At 49.9% G+C, this 24,987-nt stretch overlaps 1 protein-coding gene across 2 annotated transcripts in view; it reads right to left on the bottom strand.

The window, feature by feature from the left end:
• Nucleotides 1–24,987, bottom strand: part of Mindy4 (MINDY lysine 48 deubiquitinase 4) — a 107,322-nt gene that overhangs the window by 4,339 nt on the left and 77,996 nt on the right. For both annotated transcript variants that reach the window (XM_036182645.1, XM_036182646.1), the window contains exons 14-17: nucleotides 16,732–16,795; nucleotides 13,423–13,584; nucleotides 6,543–6,723; nucleotides 5,969–6,041 (exon numbers count right to left, since the gene is read on the bottom strand). In XM_036182645.1, coding sequence (XP_036038538.1) covers nucleotides 5,969–6,041; nucleotides 6,543–6,723; nucleotides 13,423–13,584; nucleotides 16,732–16,795 — 480 coding nt within the window. The remainder of the gene's footprint in view (nucleotides 1–5,968; nucleotides 6,042–6,542; nucleotides 6,724–13,422; nucleotides 13,585–16,731; nucleotides 16,796–24,987) is intronic.

The raw sequence follows: 24,987 nt of genomic DNA, 5'->3' as shown, positions 1-24,987 counted from the left end.
GATCTGTAACAATATAATGCTATTTGAAAATTTTAATTATCTCTTCCTGATCATCTCTGCAGCTCTGAAAGTACACCATTAAACATCCTTTTATTGTTCTAGTAAGATTTGTATATAAGCAGCAATGTCTTGGGTACCAAGAACACATCTTAGGGGCCTGAAGTGATGGCTCATTGGTTGAGACCACTGGATGCTCTTAACATTCGCTGCTCTTCTGGAGATCCTGGCTCACAACTTTCTGCAACTGTAACCCCATGGGATCCAATGCCTTCTGGTGTACAGATGTACATGCAGACAAAACACCCATATACATAAAATAAATAAATGAATCTTAAACAACAACAACAACAACAAAACCCTGAAACACACATCTTAAATGCAGAAGTCCAAACAAACAGTGACAAAAAGGAGACACAATGGAGAGGGACAGATCCTCCTTCAGCCTGGTCCCCAAAGTCTAGACTGTCATCCTCTTCATACCCACTCAACCCCCAGACTCTACCTTCCCCGTGGGAGACAAACCTAAGCTCTCCCACGAGCTCCCAGACAGACAGAATAGGGTTTGGCTTCAGTGCAGAGCAAGTCACATTCACCCGTCACCGAACATCCGTGTCACACCAGTCACGGAGCCTCATTGGCACGCTGCTGGGTCTATGGTTGGTTTCGAAGCCATCACAAGGAAACGAGCCCTCCCATCCTGGCCAAGTGCAAAGGCAGATGCAGCGGAGAGAAGCACTTCACCGTGGTATGAGGAATCAGAGCCGTCAGGAGCGCGGGAGGGGCTGAGCAGGACAGTGGGTCTGAGTGAAGAGCTCTGACAAGGCTGTTGCAGCAGCAAGGAAGGGCTGCACAGAGGTGAATGGGGGAGATGGAGAGGTGCCCGAAGCTGCAGCGGGAGTCAATGGCCCAGCTGTCAGCAGCAGTAACTCAGGAGGCAGGCAGACAGTGCACTTCAAAGCACCTTGGCACTGGATAATTCTGGTGTGGGAGCTGTTTTGCTCACTATGGGACATTTTGTGCTCTTTTCCCTGACTGTAATTGCCGAAAGTGTTTCAAGACTGACAAATAATCCCAAAGATGAAAAACCACCCTACCAAGGACCACCAACTTAATAGCTGAGCTTTGAGCTCAAAGTCAATAGCAACCTCACGGGAGAGGGCCGTGGCATGCAAATACTCCTCCCCCAGCCTCAGGGCAGTCACTGCAGCACAGCTGGCTGCAGCCTGAAATGAATCAGACCACTGCCACACCTGATGGACTTCACACAGGAAAGGGGCCCATGTGAGGCGGCAGCCAAAGGCAGGCGGGCGTGGTTTCAATGCTCCGGGCTGCCGAAGATACACCCCGGTTCTTTTGCTGGCCTTGATCTTCCAGACAGCTTTGTGCAAGTTTCTGTCCCTTGGGCCATTCTCAATTACAAGTGGTTCTAGAGCTAGCCCTGCATGCTCCCTGCCACCTGTGGCCGTGGCCAGTCCTTCCCCTGGCATACCCAACCTTCTCCAGGCTCAGATCCAGGCCCCTTGCAGAAGAGATCTGGCTTCGAGGTGTCTCTCAGCACTTGTGCTAGGCTCGGAAAGGGCTGATGTCACCTGTCGCCCAGAGTTCTGAGGTCTGGGGACACTCCGCTACCCCAGCTCTCCATTATACATCTACTCAAGAGCCCACTGCCTCCCCAGAACCCCACATGGAAATCCAGGTCTTCATTCACTCTTTACACGACTCAGCACACTGTCCTGTACTCACCCCCATGCCCTCTCCCCATCGGCTCCCTTCCCTGCCTACCTTTCCCACATGTTCAGAGCCCCCTATAAAGGTCAGGCAATCTTCTGTGGATCTTTCTCACAGCAGCTCAGGAAAGAGGTAGTGATACCTGACTGATAGATGGACAGATCTGAGCTCAGGAGAACAAACTGTAGGATGTGACAAGCCAGGGCAGAGGGGGAATATGTGGATAGCAGCACATCACAAGAGTGTTTGACACAGACTGTGGGATGCCAGGGAGAGCCCCTTCAGTGGCTAAGGGGCACTGTGAATGGGGAGCCCAGGCATGGGCATCAGCAGGAGGGAAGTGGGGTGCATAGGAGGGCATCCCTAAGGGAGGGATGTGCCTCTTCCAGGCCTCAGAAACACTGACTCTGGCTGGAACCAGTTTCCATCTCTTGTCTGAACCTCCAAACAGACACATCTGGGCCCTAGCTCCAGGCCCGGTTATGAGCTCTTTCCTCTCCTCTCTGGCCTGCTGACAACTGTTTCATTTTTCTCTCACTACAGTGAGGATGGAAGCCTGGGAGAGGTCAGTGTGTGCTGTTAGAAATGACCCCCAAAGAGTCTGGTCTGGCTGACGCAGTTTCAGAACAGCAGGAGGAGGGGCAAGAGATGGACCCCACATTCCTGACACAGCAAACGTGACAAGACACTCTGTGGGGCTGAGATACGCATCATTCAAGAGCAGGGACAGCACAGAGACCTCACATTGTTTCTAATTAGGCTGCTGTTCTCTGAAGGCAAAACCCAGCGTCTGGGCTTGTGCAATGCCTCTGTGACCACAAAGCCAGGTGGCAGGAAATCACACTGTCCACTCGGTCACCTACCACTGGGCTGGGACAGTGAGAGTCTATGCAGCTGGACTCAGTGACTGTACAACCTATACCTCCCCATCTATTAAAGAAGGAACTAGACTGAGGGGTGGCTGGGCACCCCTCTGTGGACTAAGCCCATTGCCAGCTGGCCAGATATGTGATGATAGGTTCATCCTGTAGGGTAGGTTCTTGCATAGCAGCAAGGCTGGATGTAAGGATAAGAGGTCATCTTCCCCTACATTGGATCAGGGTTGATTCTGAACTTGACTTCCATTTGATTGAACTCCCTGAGAGTGGGAAGTGATTCGTATCCAGCTGTTTCTTCTAAAGAATCAAGACCAAAGCTTCCATGAGAGTTGGCATGAAGCGTGCCAACTGCCCACTAGGTGCTCCAGCTAGCCACTCTTCTCATCCACAGACAGGAGGATTCGGAACATTCAGCTGCATCTCACCATGTACTTGAAATGTGACTCTGGTTTTGGCAGTGACCTAAGCATGGGCTATGGCACCAGCTGTACTCTAAGGCAGGTCTACAGACAGCAGGATTCGCCCCTTCACCTCATCCCCATAGCCAAGACCATTCCAGCAGGTCCCCACAGTGACCTCAGAGGCCACTTTCCCAAGTTCCTCCTTTGAGCTGTTTGAGAATCTGCAGCAAGAACAAAACACAAAGCCTTTGTAATTCAATCCCCTTGGATGTGGATTCCTGGCCTGCTGTTTCCCATTACAGTGACATGTTATCTGACGAATCGAGGGGACAGGGATCCAACCATTCCACTCTTCACTCACCCACTCAGCCTTCCGGCAATAATTCTGGGAAAAATCCCTGGGAAAGAGCTCCCATGGTAACTGGCCAGGTAGACCCACCATGGCGAATGTAACGAGAAAGTAGAGCAGGCCAAAACCTGTAGTTAGGAATAACGTTCCCTGGCCTCCAGTTATCATTCAGGCTTGGTACCTTCCATGATAACTGCCTCGCAAAGGCAGGTTCACAAGGCAGATGGACACAGATGGGGCCGGGGAAGCCCCTTACCCATCATTAACGAGCACTTCTGAAAAGTAGTTCTAGGGCCTAGAGAGATGGTTCCACAGTTAATAGTGCTTTCTGAGCACCAATGAGGACCAGAGTTCAAATCCCAGCACCAGGTGATAAGCCAGGTGCCCCACATATGTCTCTAACTCCAGCTGCAATGTGAGTATTGCTAGGCCATGCTGGCCTCTAAACTATCCAAGAAAACATGAGCCCCAAGTTCAACAAGAGACCCTGCCTCAAAGAAATTTGGTGAGAAGAGAATACCTGCTGCCTTCTTCTGGCCTCCATAGTATGCATAGGTATGTATGCACACACGCACACACGCACACGAACATGCACTTTAAACACAAATGGAAGAAGGAGTATTTTCTGAAGTGGTCCTAGGGCTGTAGCACCAGTAGTAACTAGGAACTGCACCAAAGTTTCACATCCTCTGGCCTCAGCACAGAGGCCCTGGGCGCCTTGGAGGCTCCAGTTCTAACATATTCTGCAAAGGAGCTGATGTCTGGGATGACTTCCCAGTGAGTAATCCAAAATTCACATGGGCTTCCCCTAGGCTTCCTGGGGATGGACGGGGCCTGGGATCCCCGAAGTCCCCTAGGCCTGCTGTCCCTAGCCCTGTATGCTATACAAATGGTGATATTTCTCTCCATGACAAACACTGGGAAGCACTTCTGAAGAGGCCAGGGCTATGCCCAGGTCAGGGAGCAGAAGCGAGGGCATGGAAAGCCAGGCACCAACTCAACCTGCTCTCCAGCTCCCCTCACAAGGAGTCACAGGGATAGAATGGGTTAGGCATCGTCCCAACAGACAAAAGCACCAACAGAAGAGATCCAAGCCCACCCTCGATGACTCTGAACTGAGCTCCGTGCCAGCCACCTCAAGACGGGCCAAAACCCTGAGCCATTCTCAAACAACTAAGTGCTCAAGAGGCTGAGCTCAGGAAACCCAGTCAAGGCTGAGGGCTGCTTGGCCAACCAGGAACCATCTTTTGTCAAAAGAGGGCAGTGAAGAGATTCGGGGTTACCACTGGTGGGAGGGGTGCAAAGAGGAAGTCAAAAGGAGGTATCAAGGAGCATCCCAGTGGTCTGGGAGGAAAGAGGCTATGCCTAAGGAGCAGTTGGGGCCCTTCTCCTTCAGAAAAGTCATCCTGTGGCCTCCTGTACTAGCCTGCACTAAATGCCAAGGCCAATGTCACCTCCTTTCCCCTTCAAAGCCCTTCACTCATCACCTTGAATGAGTGGCCCTTTGTACTTGAAAGGCCAGCGACCCACATGTGCCCCTAATCCTCTGATGAAAACAGCCAGCCTATGACCCTACAGGAATGCTGTATCCCTGGGCGGGGGGGGGGGGGGGGGGAACTGGCACAATGGAGATGTGCCTGTAGCCCTCCCATTTCCCCTTCCTGAAGCTTCCACTGTGCCAAGACAGTCCCTGCTCTCTTCCTCAGTCCCATTCAAAGGCTTGTCTGCAAGGGATTCCAGGTACGCCATATGTATTTCAGGTAGTCAGACTCTCAGGGCCGAAGTCAGGGAAACAGATTCCTTTTGAGACAGCATGAGGCATGAGTGCCAAGGATGATGACAGTGAAAGCTATCCATGTGGGCTTCAGGCTGCCACTGTCCCCACTTTATAGATGACAAAGTCAGATAATGAAGTTCAGTGTATTCACAGCCAGCCTGCAGCCTTGCTCCAGAACTCGTGCTCAGAACCACTATGAAATGCACTACATCCCTGGAAAAGCAACCAGAACCTTGTCTCCCTCCCAAGATGCTCCTCGATGCTTCTCTACCACACACTAAGGTCTCCCAGTCATCACTACAGACTTTGAGAAGAGCTGGCCAAGTAAGCCAGAGGCTTCCCCAGTGACAGCCCACAGGCTCTGCAGAGCACAGCCCCAGCCTAGGGCACAACAAAATATTTAGGGAAGGAAGGGATAGGCTTTTCCCAGCTCTAGCCTGGGCTACAACCTTCCCTGAATGCAGAGTCTGGATGAGGTGCCTCCGAGTCAGGGACATCTCTGCTCAGTGTTCATACTGGCTATACCACACCAGGGTAGGCAGGTACTGCTGTTGTAGGCAGCCACCCCCCACCACACCATGGCCATCCATGTCCTCTTCCAGTTCTATTCCATTATCCAGCTCCTGCAAAGTCAGCAAACTCTCCCTCAGCCCTTATACTTAAGATACCTGCTTAAGTATAAGTCCCCAACCCAGTGTCTTATCAGCTGCTTGGTATTACCTGACCACACCCTATTCATCAAGCCACACAGGAAGCTGTTTGTCCTTCTATCTGCAGGTCTAATGTCCCCAGTCAATGCACCTCCCAGCCTCAGTTTTACAATGGCCCCACTCACTTGGTTCTGATACAGAGCTCAAGGGGAGGGACAAGGTCGCTGCAGCTGTCCTCTGGGCTGGTCTTGGTGGTATCTAGGGAGGAGGGAGAAAAAGGCACTCACATCATCTCAGGATATGCACTCGACCTGAATCCAGGACAGGCAACTCCAGAGAGACAACCCAACCCTCTGAGTATCATGCTCTCATCTCCATCTTAACTGGATCTACCATCCCTCTTGGTCATGGATTCTTCCCTAGACAGTGCACTGGCCTCTCACCTCCAGCCTCCACCAAACCCATGCCCTACTTTAGGTACCACAGTATTTTTTTTCCCTAAAAACACATGTGGTCTCATTATTCTCCTGCTCTAAAACCTCCCGCGACTCCCTACTTCCTTAAGAGCAAATCCAAACCTATCAGCAAAGCTTCCACCCTTAAAATATCAAGTGCTCAAGGCCCATCCATGGCCCTCTCTTGCAGGATGGCCAGGCTAGCATCACTCTCTGGCCCCCATGAGTATCCCAAGAAGGCATATTAAGGCTGGTTCTGGAGCAGCCTGGAGGCTACCTGAGGAGACGGGTTAGGGTATCTCACCAACAGTCAGCCGAATCTCCTCCTGCTGGTTGGCCAAACCATCATAGTAATAGAGGTCGAAGAGCCGCTCCGTCTTCCAGTTGGACAGGAGCTCTGGTTGGAGGCTGAAGAGGATGCTGAAATGGCTCTCACTGCAGACCACCCAGATGGGGAACCTCGGAGTCTTCAGGAAGCAGCCGACCTGAATCAGGAGGGCAAGACCTTATGCAATGTGCTGACCAGCCAAGGTGAGGCTGGATTCCCAGAGATCCTTGGTGTGATGCTAGAAACCTCTCTTGCTGCCTAGACCTTCTAGAGCAGGCCACCTCACAACAAGGACCTCAGGGAATTCACACACAGCATTGGTTCCAGGTGACAGCCATGCCACAGCCCACCATCCTCTAACCTTCTCTTCTCCTCCAGTCTCTCCCACACCTCACTTGCGTGGGGCTCAGCCATGGCCTCCTAACTAACTCTTGCTGCACTCCTCACAGCCACTTGGCTCCCCAATCCCTGGGCCTTCCCATTCTTTGTCTTCCCCTGGGAGAGCTGTACCACTCCAACAGCTTGGTCAGTGAGCAGGCATCACTGCCTCCTTCTGGTTGCCAGGGGCAACTGCCCCTCAACCACAGCACCACAGTCCGCCTTCTGCCTTGTGATGCCACCACATGCACCCCTCCCAAGAACCTGCCCAATGTGTGAACAAGTAGTTGAAATGAAAGTCGTCAGGAACCTTACTGGACTTCAACTAGAATTGTGCATTGAAGACAGGTAGGCCTGGGAGCCCTGGGGAGCCAGGAAGGAAGGGTATGAGTGAGCAGTCCCATGGTGTCAGGTGAACATCCGAGAAATTCAGGGTACCGTGGGCTGTCTGGTGAGGAAGCCTGGAGGATGAGGCCAGGGCAGCACAGGAACATGGAGCAAAAAGTGGCTCTGCAAATCCTCAGCCAGGGACTCTCATAGCTGGCTAAGGATGCGTGGGAACAAACCAGAGACCCCCTCCAGCACACTGGCACAATGCTTCCTGCAAAGACCTATTCTATTTATGACCCCTTGGGTAGGCCACCTGACACACTCTTCTATAAGTGCCCCAGGTAGCACCTCGCCTGCCAGAACTAGTTATTCAGCTATGTTGAGCTGGTCCCACCTAATCCACAGCCTCCCTCAGATGAGGTATTTGCTGCTCAGGTGTTTACAGCCTCTTTCGTGGATTAAGGAAAGAATGGGAACTATTTTTTCCAATGGGGAGAAGGGCATACTTGCTCTAGGGCCCACCACAGAATAGTGAGGCAGCTTCTACCTCAGGGGTAATGCTGGAGACACTTGGGACTGAGGGGGTGTTCTCAGAATGTCCTCCGTGAAGGACTCGCCCATTAAAGTGGAGCGCAGAAGGACCATGTTGGCCAAGTGCTAGCTACTTTCTTATCTAAAATAAAGCTTCCTTTCGGTGCTCAAAAGAGGTTTTCTTGGGAGGTACTGCCTGGGTCTGCACTCACTCACAACAGGCAAGGAAGGAACCTCAAGCCAGGCATTGGCAGGCCTGGGCGCCATCAGCTCCTGAATTTTCCAAACGAGGGACAGAGGGCAGCTTGCCATTTATAAACAACAGTCAAAAGATTAAGAGCAAAACACTGCCCAGCGGGCTTATAAATGAGTGTACTCATTCACAAGCCTTTTCCACAAGGAGACATTTTCCAGAGAAACTTCCGTAGGGGTCTTAGGGAGCTGGGCATGCCATTCCCTTAGTGCAAGTCAGGCTCTCTCCTGGGGGCCATGCAGCACCATCACAATGCTTTTGTTTGTTTGTTTTCATTGTTCTGAACTTTTAAACTTCTTTTTGGTGTTGAGAAATAAACTCAGGTGATTGTGGTAAACCTGTGCTCTGCCATGAAGCCACTCTCCTAGCTAGCTCCTGAGATTTTTATTTTATTTTAAATGCCATTCAAATACATCTATACTATGAGTTTTGACAACACTGTATAAGTCAATAACAATGACCTGATTCTGAACATGCAAATGGGAAGCTTTTGAACTGTAAATGTGCTATAGGATGTACTATTTCTCAGCAGAATAGCTTCCAGAGTCAGTGTTCTGAGGTCAAGGACTGTGTCTTTTAGTTTGCTGTAGCATGTCAAGTTTCCTTCTGTCAGCTTTTATGCCTTTTACGTCTCATTCTTGTAGATCTGATTAACAAACTGTACTTAATGTAATTTTCATGTCTTGATTGCTAGTGTGATGTGATTTTTCGTGTATTTATTTGCCAAATGACTGGTAGACTTTTAGACTTTTATCAAATAAACAACCAATTGCTACAACATTCTCTGGATTTTTGTTGGTTGGGTTTATTTTAGTTTTTGGTTTGGGGGGGTAGTTGGTTGTATGTTGTTGTGAGACAGAGTTTCCACATGTAGCCCAGGCTAGCCTTAATATCTAGATCCTCCTGAGTGTTAGAATTACAGACATCTATCACAAGCCCAGGTCTCCTGTAATATTTTACATTAAGTGAACTAACCTTTCTCCATTAATTTGAAACCTGGCCATTGTGCCATTGTGTGTACATGTGTAATTCTATTTCTGGCAATCTTTTTCACTGATCCATTTGTCTATCCCTCTGCCTTATGTTTTGATTACTATTGTTTTTAGTGTATTTGCTGGGGGCTGCAAGTTTCATTATGTATTTGAAAACTGCACCTTTCTTTCTTAGATAAACTATTTTAAAAACCCTTTGGGCCAGGTAATGGTGGTGCACACACACCTTTAGTCCTAGGACTAGGAGGCAGAAGCAGGATCTCTGTGAGTTTGAGGCCAGCCTGGTCTACAGAGTGAGTTCCAGGACAGCCAGGGCTACAAAGAAAAACCCTGTCTCAAACAAAACAAAACAACTTTGGGATTTTTTTTTTTCCCTTGAAGTGCTGGGGTCTTAATCTAGCACAGTGATTCTCAACCTTTCTAACCCTGTGACCCTTTAATATAGCTCCTCATTCTGTGGTGATCCCCAACCACAGAATTATTTTTGTTGCTACTTCATAACTGTAATTTTGCTACTGCTATGAATTTTAATGTAAGTATCTGATGCTGGATGTCTGATATGCAACCTCCAGAGGGGCCGCACCCCACAGGTTTTGAGAACACTGATCTAGGGTCTTATGTGTGCTAGGCCAGTGCTCTGCACTGAGTCTCATGTCCTGGTCCTACTTGGGACTTTTAATTTTCAGTTTGGGAAAGCAGTATCATTACCACATTAAATCTCACTAACCAGTCTTGATACTTTACTCTGTTGTTCTAATCTTTTATGTATTTCAGAAAATCATAGAGACCTGTATTACGTTTATTCCTTGGTATTTTCACATTTTGGATTTTTGAAAAGTATCTTCTTAGGTTTTGCATTCTCTTTATCAAGAGTTTTGTATTGTGTGTGTGCGCGTTATTCCCAGTCATCTTTCCAAACTTTCAAAAGATGATTAATGATTTTTAGTTAACTTACGTTTATTTCTGAATAGGTTACTGCATCCACATATGAAGTTTTAGGGATTTTTGTTGTTGTTTTTCAAGACAGGGTTTCTCTGTGTAGTTTTGGTGCATGTCCTGTATCTCACTCTGTAGACCAGGCTGGCCTCGAGCTCACAGAGATCCTCCTGGCTCTGCCTCCCAAGTGCTGGGATTAAAGGCATGTGTGCTTTAGGGATGCTTTAAATTTTCTTAAACATTAAGTTATTTTATATACGTGTGTGGGGACACATGTGCAGTAACATGTATGTGAAAGTCAGAGAACAACTTGGAGGACCCAGTACTTGGCTCCCACCCTGTGGGTTCTGGGGATTGAACTCAGGTCATGAGGCCTGGCAGCAAGCCTTTTTACCTACTGAGCCATCTGGCTGGTTCTCAGGGGTGTTAAAATCCGAATCTTAATCTCTCACAGAAGTAGTGAATGGCTCTAGCCAGTATGGATTGCCTCATTCAGGCACTTGTTCTCAAGGATCAGCACTTGACCACAAGCAGAATTACCTTCCTGTCTATAATGGTGACATTCATTTGATGTGATTACACTTTATCCTCAGCAACACAATAGCCGATGGGGACAATAGGAGAAAATGAGATCAGTGAAGATGGCAGAGTCACCAGACGAGTATAAAAGTGCTGAACCATCACCACCATCACCACCATCACCACCATCACCACCGCCACCACCACCACCACCACCACCATTCTCATATCACCAAGACAGGCAGACGCTGACCCAGTCCGATGCACTACTAACTAGAGCTATGTGTGGTCATCTCCGAAGCGCTGAAATGTGAGGAAAATTCCATCCTAAGGCAATAAAATATGATGCTTAAATCAAGGGAAGGTCTGCAAAGGAACCAGGTGCTGGGCTGGAGGGTGACAGAGGGCTCTGATCAGGGGGATGACAGCGGTGATGAAGGCCTCCCTTTCAGGAGGTTGGGGAGGCAGGGCAGGTGGAGGGGACAGCATATGCAAAGGCCCAGAGGAAGGCATGACCACACAGAGGCAGGTGGAGCTAAGGCCCAGCATCAGCAGGCGAGCCACAGGAAGAGGAAAGGCACAGCTCTGGGAAGGCCCACAGGTCACGGCAAGTTTGGGATTTTAGCCTCTGCGTTAGTCACTTATGCCAGGCCACCATAGCAAACACCACAGAATGTATGGTTTAAACAACATAAACTTATTTTCTCAAAATTCTGAAGCAGTCTGCAACCAAGGTGTTGTCTGAATTGTTTGCTGGGGCATGTCTCTCTGGCTTCGGCTAACTGGCCCCTTTATGTCTCGCAAGGTCTTCTCCCCCTTTGTCTATGTCCTAATCTCTTCTTACGATGACACTGTTGCTTGGATTAGGGCCATCCTGGTGACCTCATTCTAACTTAATCACCTTCTTAAATACCATCACCAGATACAGTGCTGCTCAGAGGTACTGAGGTCAGGACTTCACATATGAATTTAGTGAACACAGTGTAACTCACAGTCTGGAAAGTGAAGGGCTCTGGGGGGTTCTGAACACATAATGGTGATTGGAACTATGTTTTTAAAGATTGTACTGCCTTAGTGAAGGGACAGGATGGGAAGTAGGGGGGGCTCAGGGTCAAAGACATTAAAATACTGGGTCTTCCTCATGGCTGTGTTAACTCTATCCAGTAAAAGGGGCTGGCTAGGCCAAGAACTTGTCTCAGTCCAGACCTGGGCTTGAGCTTTCAGCTTCCCTGGGGCTCCTCTGTCCCATGTGACTGATGGAGGGTCCTAGTGCCACAGGGACAGAAGGCAGGAGAGGCAGAATCAAGAAGGGGAAGGCCCCAGGCCCTGCTTGGTCTTTAGGGAAAGGAGAGGCTGAGACCCAGCCTGATGACTTCTTGAGAAAAAGAGGAGGTGCCATCTATAATTCCTTCCTTAGTGGGCTTGCCATGGTACGACATAGGAAAGTATCCACTCCCCAAAGGGGACAATATTCCCCAGCTGGGCCAGCAAAGGGGCCATGTGGGTTCTGGGAATCTATGAAAAAAGAGCCATTGGCCCCAAGTTTCTCCAACTGTCACTTCATTCTGAATGCAGGGTGATCTTGACTGGTTTTCTCATCATTTGCCCTCTACTGACCAAATCAAAATGGTTTATTTCTTTTCGCAGGCAGCCCGGACCATAGGAAGACATCAGGGACCGTGGTTAGCACAGAGTCTAGGAAACTGGCCAAGCTCATCCTGTTCAATCCATGGACCGTCAGGCTGGAGACCATCAGAGCCTCCCAAGCTCTCAGTGCTTCTCCTTGGCCTCAGGGTCAAATTACTGCCTTACTCCGGATAGCAACCCAACCAGAGAGGAACTGTCCCCTTTCCTCTCCAGGCAGTTAGAATCCACACATCTGCATTCTGTGACAGGGGGTGTCACTCAGATGGGGGTCAGAAAGAGGTCCATCACATGAACAAGAGACAGCAAAGCTTAAAAAGGAGGTCATACAGGAAGGGTGGGACAAAATCCCAGCTCCCTCCCACTCTGCTAAGTCATTTACCTAGCACTCTGGGGGCCCCCGTGTAGTAAGCCCCTGCTTCCTGTTTGTGGCAGTGAGGGAGCCTCAACTAGTGTCTTAGTGTTTGAGTGGTCTCAGCCTTTATGTAAGTCTCCCGTTGACCCTCAGGACAGTGCTCTCCTCAGCCATGGAACCGTGGGCCATATGAAGCCACTAACAGTGAGTTCTGAGAAGCTCTGAAAGCAGCTGAGGCAGCAGGTCTGAGCAAGAGCACCCCTAGCCAGCCCATGGTGCCCTCACAAATGCCCCCACCAGCTTCAGTGAAGGCCTGGGCCTTTGCAAGCTTTCTTTCCCAGCAAGAAAGGAGGCAGAGGGCCCACAGCCCAGCAAACAGGCCAAAAGAAGACTGAGCTGTGCCCCTCAAAGGACATGTAACCCCAAGTGATTCTGAATCAGATGTTCTCTGGAACTGGGGTTGCTGTCTTGCCATTGGCTAAGAAGAGGTTATACTGGAGCAGTGTCCCCGTAATCCAACTGAGGTCCTCAGAAACAAAGACACAGGGAGCAATCAGCCAAGTGACACCAGAGGCAAGTCACACACACACACACACACACACACACACACACACACACATACACACACACACACACGTGTGCGAGCACACACCAGATGCAGCCACTCTGATGCACATTATGAACCCTTAAGAGTTCTTTTCAGCTATACTTCCTGAACCCCAGAATCTGCTGTTTGAGTCTAAAGTGCCTGTGGCATTGACATCAAAGTCATATTTCTTCTAGTCTGCTCTGTATTCAGGCTTGACCTAAACTCCAGCCAGATTTTGGAACTAGAGACCAGCTTCCCTTCATCCAAGTCCCTCTACCTCACAGGTCCAGGGAACTAGGCTGGTGGGGTTCCAGAGTGCATATGGGTACCTGGCACACATTGTAGTGTTCAAAGAGCGATAAGAAACCGATGTCGCTGCGTGCCTCAATGCCTCGGAGGAGCGTGATGTTCCCATCGCCTGAGTCTAGCTCCACTATATCATTGAAAACATTGGACACAGCTCTCCCGGTCAGGAGAAGATTGACAAGTTCCTGTTGATGAGAGAAGGGAAGCTGCGTCAGATCTCTGAAATCAGCCTTGGGAGGGCGGAGAGGAGGCTGGGAACAAGGGAAAAAGGGTGGAGGAGGAAAGAAACCAAGGAAGGCAAGAAACAGAATGCAGAGTTGAGATGTAGGAGCTTGATTTTTCCACAGGCTCTGATGGGGGAAATCTGCCAACAGCTTCCATCAAAGCTCCCCAAGGGACTCAGCAACCTGTCTGCAAGAATTCTTTGCACAAAGCTACACAGGATCCTGCCCTAAGTCTCAGTATTGGGGAGACCTTTGAGTAGTTACAACCCAGCACCACGCTCTGCAACAGCTAGAGAGGTCAAGGATGCATCTGTGTGGTTGAAACCTAATGTAGGAAATGAGTGGACCTATAAAAATGTGTGCACAGCACTTCTCTGCCCCACACAGACACACGATCACATAACCAAGCCAGAGCAGCTTTGTTGGAGAGTGACCTCTGGGAAAGTCTTGAAAGACAGTGTTTTTAAAAATAAGCATATTAATGATTGAAATGACTTTAGATTCAACAGAAGTTGCAAAAATAGTCCACAGAGTTCCTGTGTACCCTTTACCCAGCTTCCCTGTTGATAATATCTCATGGGACTCAGCACATCTCATAGCCAGGAAGCCAGCCAATCCTGCACACTGCAGCACCAAGGAGGTGCCCCTTGTCTTATGGGGGTCTCACAGGGATGGTAAGGAAGGAAGGATGGGGCAAGAGCAGAGGCAGAGAGGGCAGCAAGAAGTTAGTGTTGAGCTTGCCCCAGATACTAGGTATCCAGTAGCCCTGCCTGTGGCTCATGCCACACACCCAAGCAGTCACCAAATGAGTAACCTCAGACCTGGAGCTAGTGTCGAATGCGGTGTGGCATCTCCAAGAGTCTCCATCTCTGGTACTGCAGTGTATCACCGAGGCTGGACACTCCCACACCCCACCACTGGTTAAGAATAAAGTAACTGAACCTGACAGATGAGAAAGGGCTTGTCCTAGCTCAATAGTCAGAAAGTGAATGAACTGAACTTCCGCTCACATCTGCTGAGTACAACCCTGCTACCCTTGCTACCCTGACAGCAACCTGCCTAGACAAACACTCCAGTTGAAAGGTGGGAGCTTCCCAAGACTCTTTGGAGAAGAACTCTGATGAATCCACCCTTAGCATTCAGACAAGCAGTCCCTCTGTGTCACCCTCCCTCAGCAGGACTGGCATTGCCAGTGAGACAAGCAAGCATACAGCCGTCTCCTAGCCCATAGGAATGACCATGCCACCCCGACCCAATGCATGCTCTGCAGGGCAGTTGACAGAAGTGTTTTCCCTTGAATTCTGAAACTGATGTTCTGGGTAGGGTACATAAACCTTCCATTAATACTAACACCCCTGCCCCAGTGACAGTTAGGATTCTATTGATGGCCACCAAGGGCCCCCATTGGAAGGCGACAGTGAAGGGCCTCATTGTGTCCCTGCAGCGGAAATGATAAAAGAATTCAGAGGAAATAACTGCTCTGGGATACTGTACCTCATGTCCAGAGGCTACCAAGAAAGGTGGTGCAGGGTTTTTTTTGTTTTTTTTTGGTTTTTTTTTTTTTTGTTTTTTTTGGTTTTTGTTTTTAAGCGGAAAGTTTTTCCATCTGGTTTGCTATAAGAATAAAGGCCCCTGCTCTTCCATCTGGGAAGTGTTCAAAACATTCCTCCCAGCAGGAAGTGTTCTTGAGAGAGCAGGAGGACCTCCTGCCCACGTACCTCCTGCCCTTGGTGTGAAAACCCCGCAGTAGCAAAGTTTAGCCACCATCCAGTCCATTGCTACGCCAAGTGGCCAAGTGCGTGCCACAGACTGTTTCCTCCTGGAGGAGCTTTTAGAAACTCAGCACCCATGGAGATTACAACACGGCTGTAATCTCAGCCCTGAAGAGTATAAGATGGGAGGATCTGGAATTCAAGACCAGCCTGGGCTATATAGCAAGACACAGTCTTCAAAAGAACTAGAAGAAAATAATGAAGAAATTCCCTGGCCCCAGCCCAGCCTGAGCCGGAGTCTGCTTTTCAACATGACCCATAGGGATTGGTGTGCAAATCAAAGTTAAGCAGCCATGGACTGGGCCAAATGCCTCTTCCACATGGGAGGAAAGTGGAATTCTGGAAGCGGGGAAGATGCCTCAGCTCCTTTCATGAGTGTAGCAGAGAACAGGCTTGAATCCAGCCTGGGATGATGCTGGTCCAGTCTCCTCTGCTTCCCAGTTTGATTCTGCCTGCCTGCCTGGGCTGCTCCATTCTCCACCTTCCACAAGAGGAGGTTCCCTTGGAGCAAAGAAAAAAAACATCCAGGAGAGCAAGGCCACCAGGCAGTCAGAAGAGAAGACAACTTTCATGGCCTCCTTCCTAGGAGGGGCAGAAGCCAACCCCTCTATGGGTGTCTATTATACCACAGACCTCAAACGTGCCCTTGCATGGGACCAGGGTAGCTTTACAGGGTTAGGCACAGGTGAGTCAAAAATCCCAGAACAACTAGTTAGTTCCCAGCTCATCAGAAGACTGTGAGTTCTGGAACCTGCATTCAGAGAGGGTAACACATCAGTAGAATCCACATGGCCATTCTCAGAGGCCTTGTGTGCTAAGGAAGGTGTGTATGGAAGCTCCATGTATACTAGAGAGGACCTTGAACGGGTGTCTTTAGTAGCATTACCTAACAGGAGTACAAATGACAAGAGAGGTCGGGGTCTCTCCTGTTCCTAACAGGGCTTTTTTTAAAAAAAAAAGATGTAGAGGGAAGAGCAGTTGTGAAGGCAGTGCCCTCTGCAAGTGTAACCAGTGCATGTGGATACCCAGGGTTATCAGCCATGCTGGGGCATGTTCTGACAGCCTGGGCTCTGTACAGTTCAGCACCTAAGTGGATCTGTGGTCCACCTCCTCTACATCCTCATGACTCCAAGAATACCAGTCAGCAGGTAGAAAGTGCACTACATGTGAAAAACAAACTGAGCTTTCCTCCCAGGCCTCCAAGACTGCGAAGCCCAGAAGAGGCAGACTCCTGAAAGCAGCATGGAGGGTGTCTGATGATGAAGAACAGAGAAAGAAAGTCAAGAAGAGGACGGACTACCAGGATTCCCTTCTGTGGGCCCCACTGCCTCCTGACCTGTGTGCAGTATCCGTGAGCTCCAATCAGATGGCTGGCGGGGACATCGAAGTCCTGGCGGACACTAGGAAGCACAAAGGGAGAGGCATTAGCATGGCTGTGCCTTACTGGGGAGCCAGGTGCTCTCTCTAGGCCTGGGTTACAGATCCAGGTTTGCTACGAACCTAAGGAACCTAAGCATCCTGCACTGTGAGGATGTAGAGGTGCTACCACAAACGGCCTCCATTTTGGCTGCACCCAAATGTGGCGAGTGAAATGTAACATGTCCTTGGGCTGGGAATTCAATGCCCAAAATTCATACCACAATTACCACTCCTAATGGTGAGGATGGAGTGTCTGCCACAGGCCTCAGGACCACTCCTAATGGTGAGGATGGAGTGTCTGCCATGGGCCTCAGGCAGCTAGTCTGTTCAACAGGAGGAATCAGCTGGAATGAACTCTAATGACCTAGTGACTCTGCTGTGTTTCCAATAGGGTTTGAGTATGTCTCTCAAAGGATCGGATGCTAAAATATAACTCCTACTGTGAGGCAGCAAGGGAGTAAAAAGTTATGTGCACACATGTGTGCTTGTGGAGACCACAGGCTGACATCAGACAGCCTCCTCTGTAACTCTCCACCTTACTATTTTTAGATTTAGTGTGTGTGCATGCGCACGTGTGTGTGTGTGTGTGTGTGTGTGTGTGTGTGTGTGTGTGTGTGTGTAGTTTCTAACGCAGGGTCAAATGGGAAAGTAGTGCTCAGGAGATGGACCTCAGGTAGCATCACAGAGAACATAAACTGCAAAGACCCAGGGTCCTCTGGGAAGTCCACCAGAAGCCGACCATGGACCATCGTGCCTGGGAGAGAGCCAGCAAGGGGTGACTCATGGCCAGCCAGTACAGTCCTGGGCTGGCGCTAGCTGAGGCAGAAGAATTGATGGAAACGTTCTCTGTGGCATATACAACATCTTCTGATGAGGAGAAAATAACCTCAAAGCAGCCCTGGGGGGACTGATAAGCATCGCTGGCCGCAGGCCACCTGTGGCTTTCAGAAGCAGTTCGATCTTCATAAGCTCTGGGCCGCGTGTTCACCCAGCGGGCTAGAAAGCCTGCGTCAGCTGGGAGAAGAGGGACCAGCAGAACGGACAATAGGAGGAAATGGTAATTGCATCCTTAGGTGCAAACACGATGGGAAATTCAGAAGCTGCGCGGATCTTAAAAGGGAGGGACATGTGTATTTCACATTAGGGCACTTGGGAGACGCCAAGGAGCAGCTTATGGCTTACAAGATTTACAACTTTGGCAAACAGCAATGCCCAGTCCTCCCCTGGGGAGCTCTGACAGGGCACACGTGTGAGGAGTCCTGGGGCAGAGGCCATCCTCCTCTGCTTGGGCTGTACAGAAGATCAGTTTACACAGAAGCCTGACCCAGCCCTAAGTTCTAGCTCCAGCCCACTCACTGTGTAATTGCTAGTCATTCTTCCCAGGGCCTCAGCCTCCCATTCTGGAGCAAAATGGTCTTGGTCTGAATTATGTCTCTCCAAAGTCATATATTGAAGCCACCTGAAGAAGCAAGCCTGCCTAAACAATCCCAGTTACTCAGGAGGCTGGGGCAGGGGGATTGAAAGTCCAATCCAACCTGGAGTGGGGATGCATACCTTTACCCCCAGCACTTGCAGAGGCAGGTAGATTTCTGAATTTGAGGCCAGAGTGGTCTACAAAACTAGTTACAGGACAGCCAGGCATACTCTGAGAAACCCTGTCTCGAAAAACAAATGGAGGAGGAGGAAGAAGAAGAAGAAAGTCCAAGGTCAGCCTGGGTTAAAACAAAACTGTTTCAAATTTTAAAACGAGAAAAGAATTTGTTCAACAAATGTGAGGCTCTCAGTTCGATCCTCAGTACAGTGTGTGTGTGTGTGTGTGTGTGTGTGTGTGTGTGTGTGTGTGTGTGCATGCACCTACACTCTCAAACCCCAACCAACCCCAAGGCCCTCAGAATATGCATTTAGGGAAAGTGAGGGCCTTTAAATGGGTGCTTATATTAAAATGAAGCCAGCAAGGTGGGTCCTGATCCAGCTCAGCCTACAGAGTTGTAGAACAAGATTCTGTGTCCAAGTGTTCCTGGCCTTGTTAGCACCAGCCTAGGATACTAGGCCAAATGACATCCAATGTCTTTGGAGACTCAAAGCTGGTTCCATGAAATCTGTGCAGAAGCTCACTTTACAGAAGCTAAGGGCAGAGCTTCTATGGTGAAGGCAGACATGGGCTTGCTCCATAATCTCACTAGGATACTGAGCCATAAATGCTAGGAGGCCAGGGTCCTGCCACAGAAGCTGTCCTGTGTGTGCTTCAGTCCCTCCAGCAAACTGTGCTTTCCTGTACTGCAAAGCCAATACGCATAGAGAGGGAAAGCCTGTGTGAACTTGGCCATGGGAGGAGGGACTCAGTAACATGCCCTGCTAGCAACTCTTCAGCATCTGGGAGTAATGGGCCAGGACCAAGAGACCTGAGCTGTGGTATCTCGGTCACTTTATGACAAGAGGCAACAGAAAGCTCTGCTTGGGAGGGCAGCAAGGACCAAGCCAAACCTTCTTACCATCTGGAGGTCCCTGAGCCACCCTGTTGTGCCAAGGAATAGAACAAGAAAACCTCAGGGCTGGGAGAGCCCCCAGGGCTTAGAAAATGTAAGCTCTAGGAGTGGCCTGGTTCAAGCTAGTGATGTGCACCATCCAAGATTCAAGCCAGTTACTGCTTTTGCCTTGGAGCAAGCTGACAACACAAGGGGCTTCACTTCTGCAGTTTCAGGTCCTTCCAAATGCATTCTTTTCTCAAAGCTTCCAGAGGTGAGGAGGGCAAGACCCCCATCTCTCATTGATAGGGAAACTGAGGTCCCAAGAAAAGACTAGACTTTGTACTTGTGTGGTCACACCATGAGCAGGGCCAGTGTTCTATGTGGCCTGAAACACGGCCAGACATTAGCCTGATCAGGCAGCTCCAGGCAGGCCAAACCCTTGAAGCCCCACCCAGGTTCCACCAACCCTCGCTCCAGCCAACTTGTCCCTTCACCCAAAAGTCTCCCATGTGAACATGGCATTTGGCACAGAAACTTCTGAATAGAATGGAAAATATTAGGCTTGTGTAGCCTAGAAATGTGGCCCCATCTGTAGTCACAACCATTTACCTGAACAGGGCAGGTTTGTGGCTCTAATCAAGTGACCAACTCCTCCCTCCCTCCGAGCCTGAATCCACACTGACAGAATAAGAGACCAGGGAACGGTTAGTGTTCTCTGGGAATTTCTGGGACGGGAACAAGGGTGGTTGGTCCCCGACTCTGATCTCTGAAACACTAAGCCTTGTGTGGACAGCAATCAGCCATTCCTTTTCCACCTGACCATCAGTACTTGGGCTCTACAGAACCAGGTCCCCTGGGTGAGCACCTATGGCCCCTCCCAATGGCTGCATTCCTTCTGCACCCCCAACCTACTTCAAGGTGGCAAGTTTCTCAGTGGGAAGGGCAGCTGTGATATAACAGAGAACCTGGGCTCTAAGTTGGGGATGCCTCGGTTCAAGCCCAAGGGCTGCCATTTAAAACTGGCCCCTTCTTGGGAGTCTGTTTACCCAAAGGCCGTATGAGCATGGTGATGCCTCCTTCTATTATGGGTTACTGTGAGAACAGAGTGAGATAAACTATATAAAGCCTCTGGCATGTGGTAAATGTCACTTCCTTTTTCCTACAATCACAACAATTAAAAACAGGAAAACAATGACTGAGAGGTCATGATTCCTGAAACTTCGACCATTCATGTCACAGCCAAGAGCCGATGGTAAACCCAGGCCTCCAAAAGCTTGAAATACAGCTGAGGACATCTACAAAAGATTAGGAGAGATGGTTTTTTTCCAGGAAGGCCCAGAGAAAAGGGACAGTGGTCGGATACTTGGATGTCAAGCCTCTTCTTCCTCCTATGCTGTGTCCCCTGGGATAACAATAGCTACCCTACTGGGTTGTTATAAGGAGGAACTGACCATAGACAAGCTTTGCATATTGCAAGAGAGCACCATGGCAGGAGGTCTAGGCCCTTCCCATTCCCAAGCAGTGAGAAGAAACAGAGAATACTTGGTGTAAGGAAGACTCTGAAGAGTGGAGAAAGGCCTTCCTGAAGGAAGAAAAAGAAAGCACAGGAACCCATGGCCTTCACTATTGCCCAGAATACCCCTAAGAAACCCATGGCCTTCACTACTGCCCAGAGTACCCCTAAGGAACCCATGGCCTTCACTACTGCCCAGAGTACCCCTAAGGAACCCATGGCCTTCACTACTGCCCAGAGTACCCCTAAGGAACCCATGGCCTTCACTACTGCCCAGAGTACCCCTAAGGAACGCATGGCCTTCACTACTGCCCAGAGTACCCCCCAAGCTGCCTGTAGCTCACAATTCATGATCTCACCCTGGCTTTGGTATCGCTCCTCCTAGGCAGACCCCAAGCAGCTGATTTTTCTATCTGACAAGCCTGAATTGCCAATCCTCAGAGCAGTGCAAAGTGTTCCCTCCTCCACAGAGAGAGCCCTCTTTAGCCTATGGACAGAATACCCTGTCTCTCCTCTCCTTCCATCCCACCTCCAGGGCCCATACCCACTGTTCTCATATGCCCACTTTGCCCCTCTAGGAAACAAGGGCTTTTAGGACCATGTGATGTCCTGTTGGATCCTCACTGCTCAGAACTGGGCTCCAGACCCTCTGGGTGCATAGCAGGTACCTGAGGTGCCAACCCCATTGTGGGAGAAGCTGTGAACAAGGGAAGCCCTGATAACACTTAGATTCTGGGTGGCAAGCACAGGAAGGGATAACTAAGCAGCCCACCCTGGGTCCAAGCTGCCCTTCTAGAAGGTTGAGTGCATTACCCTCCTCTTCTCCTACTGAGGCCTGTCCTCTTCCTCTGGATACCTGAGCCTCAATGGAAGAGGTAGAGAGAACTAAAACACACATATGGGCCTGAGGGGCAGGAGGGCCTTCCACTCAGCTGTCAACCACACTGTATCTTGGACCATAGAGTGGGCCGCTCTCATGCATCCCCAGGCTCAGAGCCCATTGGCAGAGCTATTGCCCACAGCTAGCCCCAGTGGGCACTCCCCAGCTACAACTTGCCAACTCTGCAACCTGGGGGCCTAGCTCAGAGCCTAGCAGCTGAACTTGGAAGTACAGAAGGCCGTCAAGCTCCTGGGCTAGTGTGATCTATCTGAAACCTCACGTTCCACTCCTTCTAAGTCTTCAAGCACGCCTGAGCAGCTCCTGTCACCCTCCCACAGGGAAGAAGACCTGTGCACAGCCTACTGAACGTGAGGACACTGCCAGCCACTTATCCTTCACTTCTCAATGATCCCTGAGAAGTGGAACAGGTGGTCTCAGGCCTATGCTCTATTCCTTGGGTTGCCACAAGATCACAAAAGCCCAAGGTAGCAGCAACAGCCCTCTCCTTCTCTCCTCTACTTCTGGCTAAATTGCCTCCAGACTGCACATTCTGTGCCGGCTAGATCTAGGTCAACTTGACCCAAACTGTAGTCATCTGAGAGGAAGGAGCCTCAGCTGAGAAAACGCCTCCATAAGATTGACCTGTGAGCCAGCCCGTAGAGCAATGGTTCTCAGCCTTCCTAAAGTCGTGACCCTGTAATATAGTTCCTTGGGTTGTGGTGACTCCCCAACCATAAAATTATTTATGTTGCTTATTTATAACTGTAATTTTGCTACTTTTAAGAATCATAATGTAAATAGTTTTGGAGATAATATTTGCTAAAGGGATCTTGACCCACAGGTTGAGAACCAGTGCTGTAGAGCATTTTCTTAATTAGTGATTGATGGGGAAGGGCCCAGCCCATTGTGGGTGAAGCCATCACTGGGTTGGTGGTCCTGGGTTCTATAAAAAAGTAGGCTAAGCAAGCCCTGGGGAGCAAGCCAGTAAGCAGCACTCCTCCACGGTCTCTGCATCAGCTCCTGACACCATGTTTCTGCCCTGTTTGAATTCCTGTCCTGGCTTCCTTCAGTGATAAACTACGATGTGGAAGTGTAAGCCAAATAAACCCTTCTCTCCCCAATTTGCTTTTTGGTCATGGTGTTTCATCACAGCAATAGAAATCCTAACTAAGACACATTCCTTCAGGGCAGAGGATGGAAGACCCTGGCCACGTACTTACAGGGCAGTAGAAAGGATGACCCAGCATAAAGGAGTCTGGGTGAGGCATCTGCTAAGACATGGGGATTTCCAAGACTTGGGTCTCCAGCAGTTTAGCTGGAAATGTTTGTTAGTGTCATCTCCTCTTGTGAGAAGTACTATTGGAATTCATTGAGGGACTTCTCCCAGCTGCAGTCTAAAGATCTTAATGGGTCCAGTACAAGGGCCCTTTCCCCATCCTGGGCAGCCTTGCACATTATGGAGGAGCCCCAGGAAAGAGATGGCTGGAGATCTCTCCAATAACATGGAGCCTATAGTTGTCTGTGGAGATGAGAGCCCAGGAGTTGGGGCTCCTGGTCTTGGTGGCTTTGTTTCTCATTATCCAGGGCTGAGAAAGCTTGGGAACTCTGAGGACACTGCCTGCCAAGCATTGTACACACATGTAGGTTCCCGACAAGAGCTTCTCTGCTCTTCGCCTTACTGCAAATGTCTCTGGCCTCCCAGCTCCCCTCTGGGGGTTTGCAACTGGCCAGCTTTGTGCTTGACTTTATCTGTTTCTGAGAGGCCATCCCTAAAATGACCTCGGCTCTCCTAGTCTCCTAGGCTTTCCATGCCTCTACTTCCTGACCTAGGTCAAGCCATCCTACTTCACCATGAAAGGTTTCCCGACCAATGGGGTGACCCTCTCTGTTGTGACTGTCTTCCTGGGGGCACACCAGGTTCCACACACTCTATGTCCAGTACAGCCTGGCCTGGCCACACAATATGAGGCCTGGGAGCCCAACACCTAGCAGGGTGCAAACTGCAGGAGTCTGGTTTTTCTTGGACACACAGCTGGTATGTAAGAGAGGGGTGAAGATACAGAGGAGACACCCAAGTCCCAAAGACAGCATTTGTTCTCAGATGTCTTCCTCCTATATCCAGGCTTTTACAGGAATGAGTTAAGCTTTGGCTTCTGCTTCCTGTGGCTGGGACTGACCTTTTGCCACCTGCCTTCTAGCCAGTGTTCATGGCTGGCTTTCATTTCAGGGCTCTTTTCTCAAGGAAAGAAACGGTCCGGCTGCCACTGCTGTTTTTAATCTCAAGAGTTTCGAGAACAAGAGTCACACGGTGGGATGCCGTGTGGCCAGGCCCTGGCCCTCAATGCCTGGCTGCGCTGCCCAACATTATGTTTTTGAACTTTCAAGATTGCCCTTCAGCTGCCAAAGATGCTGCAGTAATGAGTACTGATGGTCTACTGGACAAAAAATTTCTGTTCAGGCTGCTGGCACAACGTCTTGCCACTGACTGGCACTGCCCCCACTGTCAGCCGGGCTGTGCTCCCCACAGCACCCTCCCTCTTCTCTCCCCACCCCCAGCCCCGGGTCACCCAAGCCTGACTTGGAGAGTCCCCTGACTTCAGGGCTCTGAGCATCCCGGGGAGTTTGCAAGAACTCCCTGGGGAAATCTCAGTGTGAGGAAGCCAGGCGAGCATGAAATGTAACAAGGGCTTTACTGTATGCAACTGCAGATCTTAAGGAAGAATGTGAACAGCTTGGCATCGTGAGGAGAAAAGAATAACCTACATGAGCTCAGCCTTCACTGGGGGAAGCGAGGCTCAGAGGCCTGCTTCTGCTTGCTCCTAGGAGCAGCTGGGCAGCGTATGCTGGGTTTGCATCTGCCCACAGCTCCACCCTGGCGTAGAAATGACATGTGAGTGATATGAGGGCAACCTCTGGACTGGACAGAGGACCCTGTCAGGAGGGGAGAGTGTGTGCCCCTTCCATCACACATTCACATCACACATGTCATCAGGCTATCCTCTGCACAATCTCAGATCGATATCAACCTCACTGCCCACCTGCCCCTATCCTCCCCACACACACAGTGTTTGGAAGGAACTAGAGAGGCCTTACCAGCCCAGTACTGTCATGGCTATGCAGCATTTGATATTAGAGGCTCCTAGAACCTGTTTCCAACTGCCACCCAAAGTAGTAACAGACCATCCAGAACAGCATCAAAGGATTCTGCAAGCTGACTCGGAACCCAGAACAGGAAGGCCCTTGGCTATAGTCTGTTCCCTACATTTTTAAGCAGAGCTGGGATTTCTCCAAGGAAGAGCCATGCCAGATGTT

Source organism: Onychomys torridus, chromosome 3, assembly GCF_903995425.1.
Source record: "Onychomys torridus chromosome 3, mOncTor1.1, whole genome shotgun sequence".
Lineage (NCBI taxonomy): Eukaryota > Metazoa > Chordata > Mammalia > Rodentia > Cricetidae > Onychomys > Onychomys torridus.
This window is presented reverse-complemented; position numbering and strand designations above follow the sequence as displayed.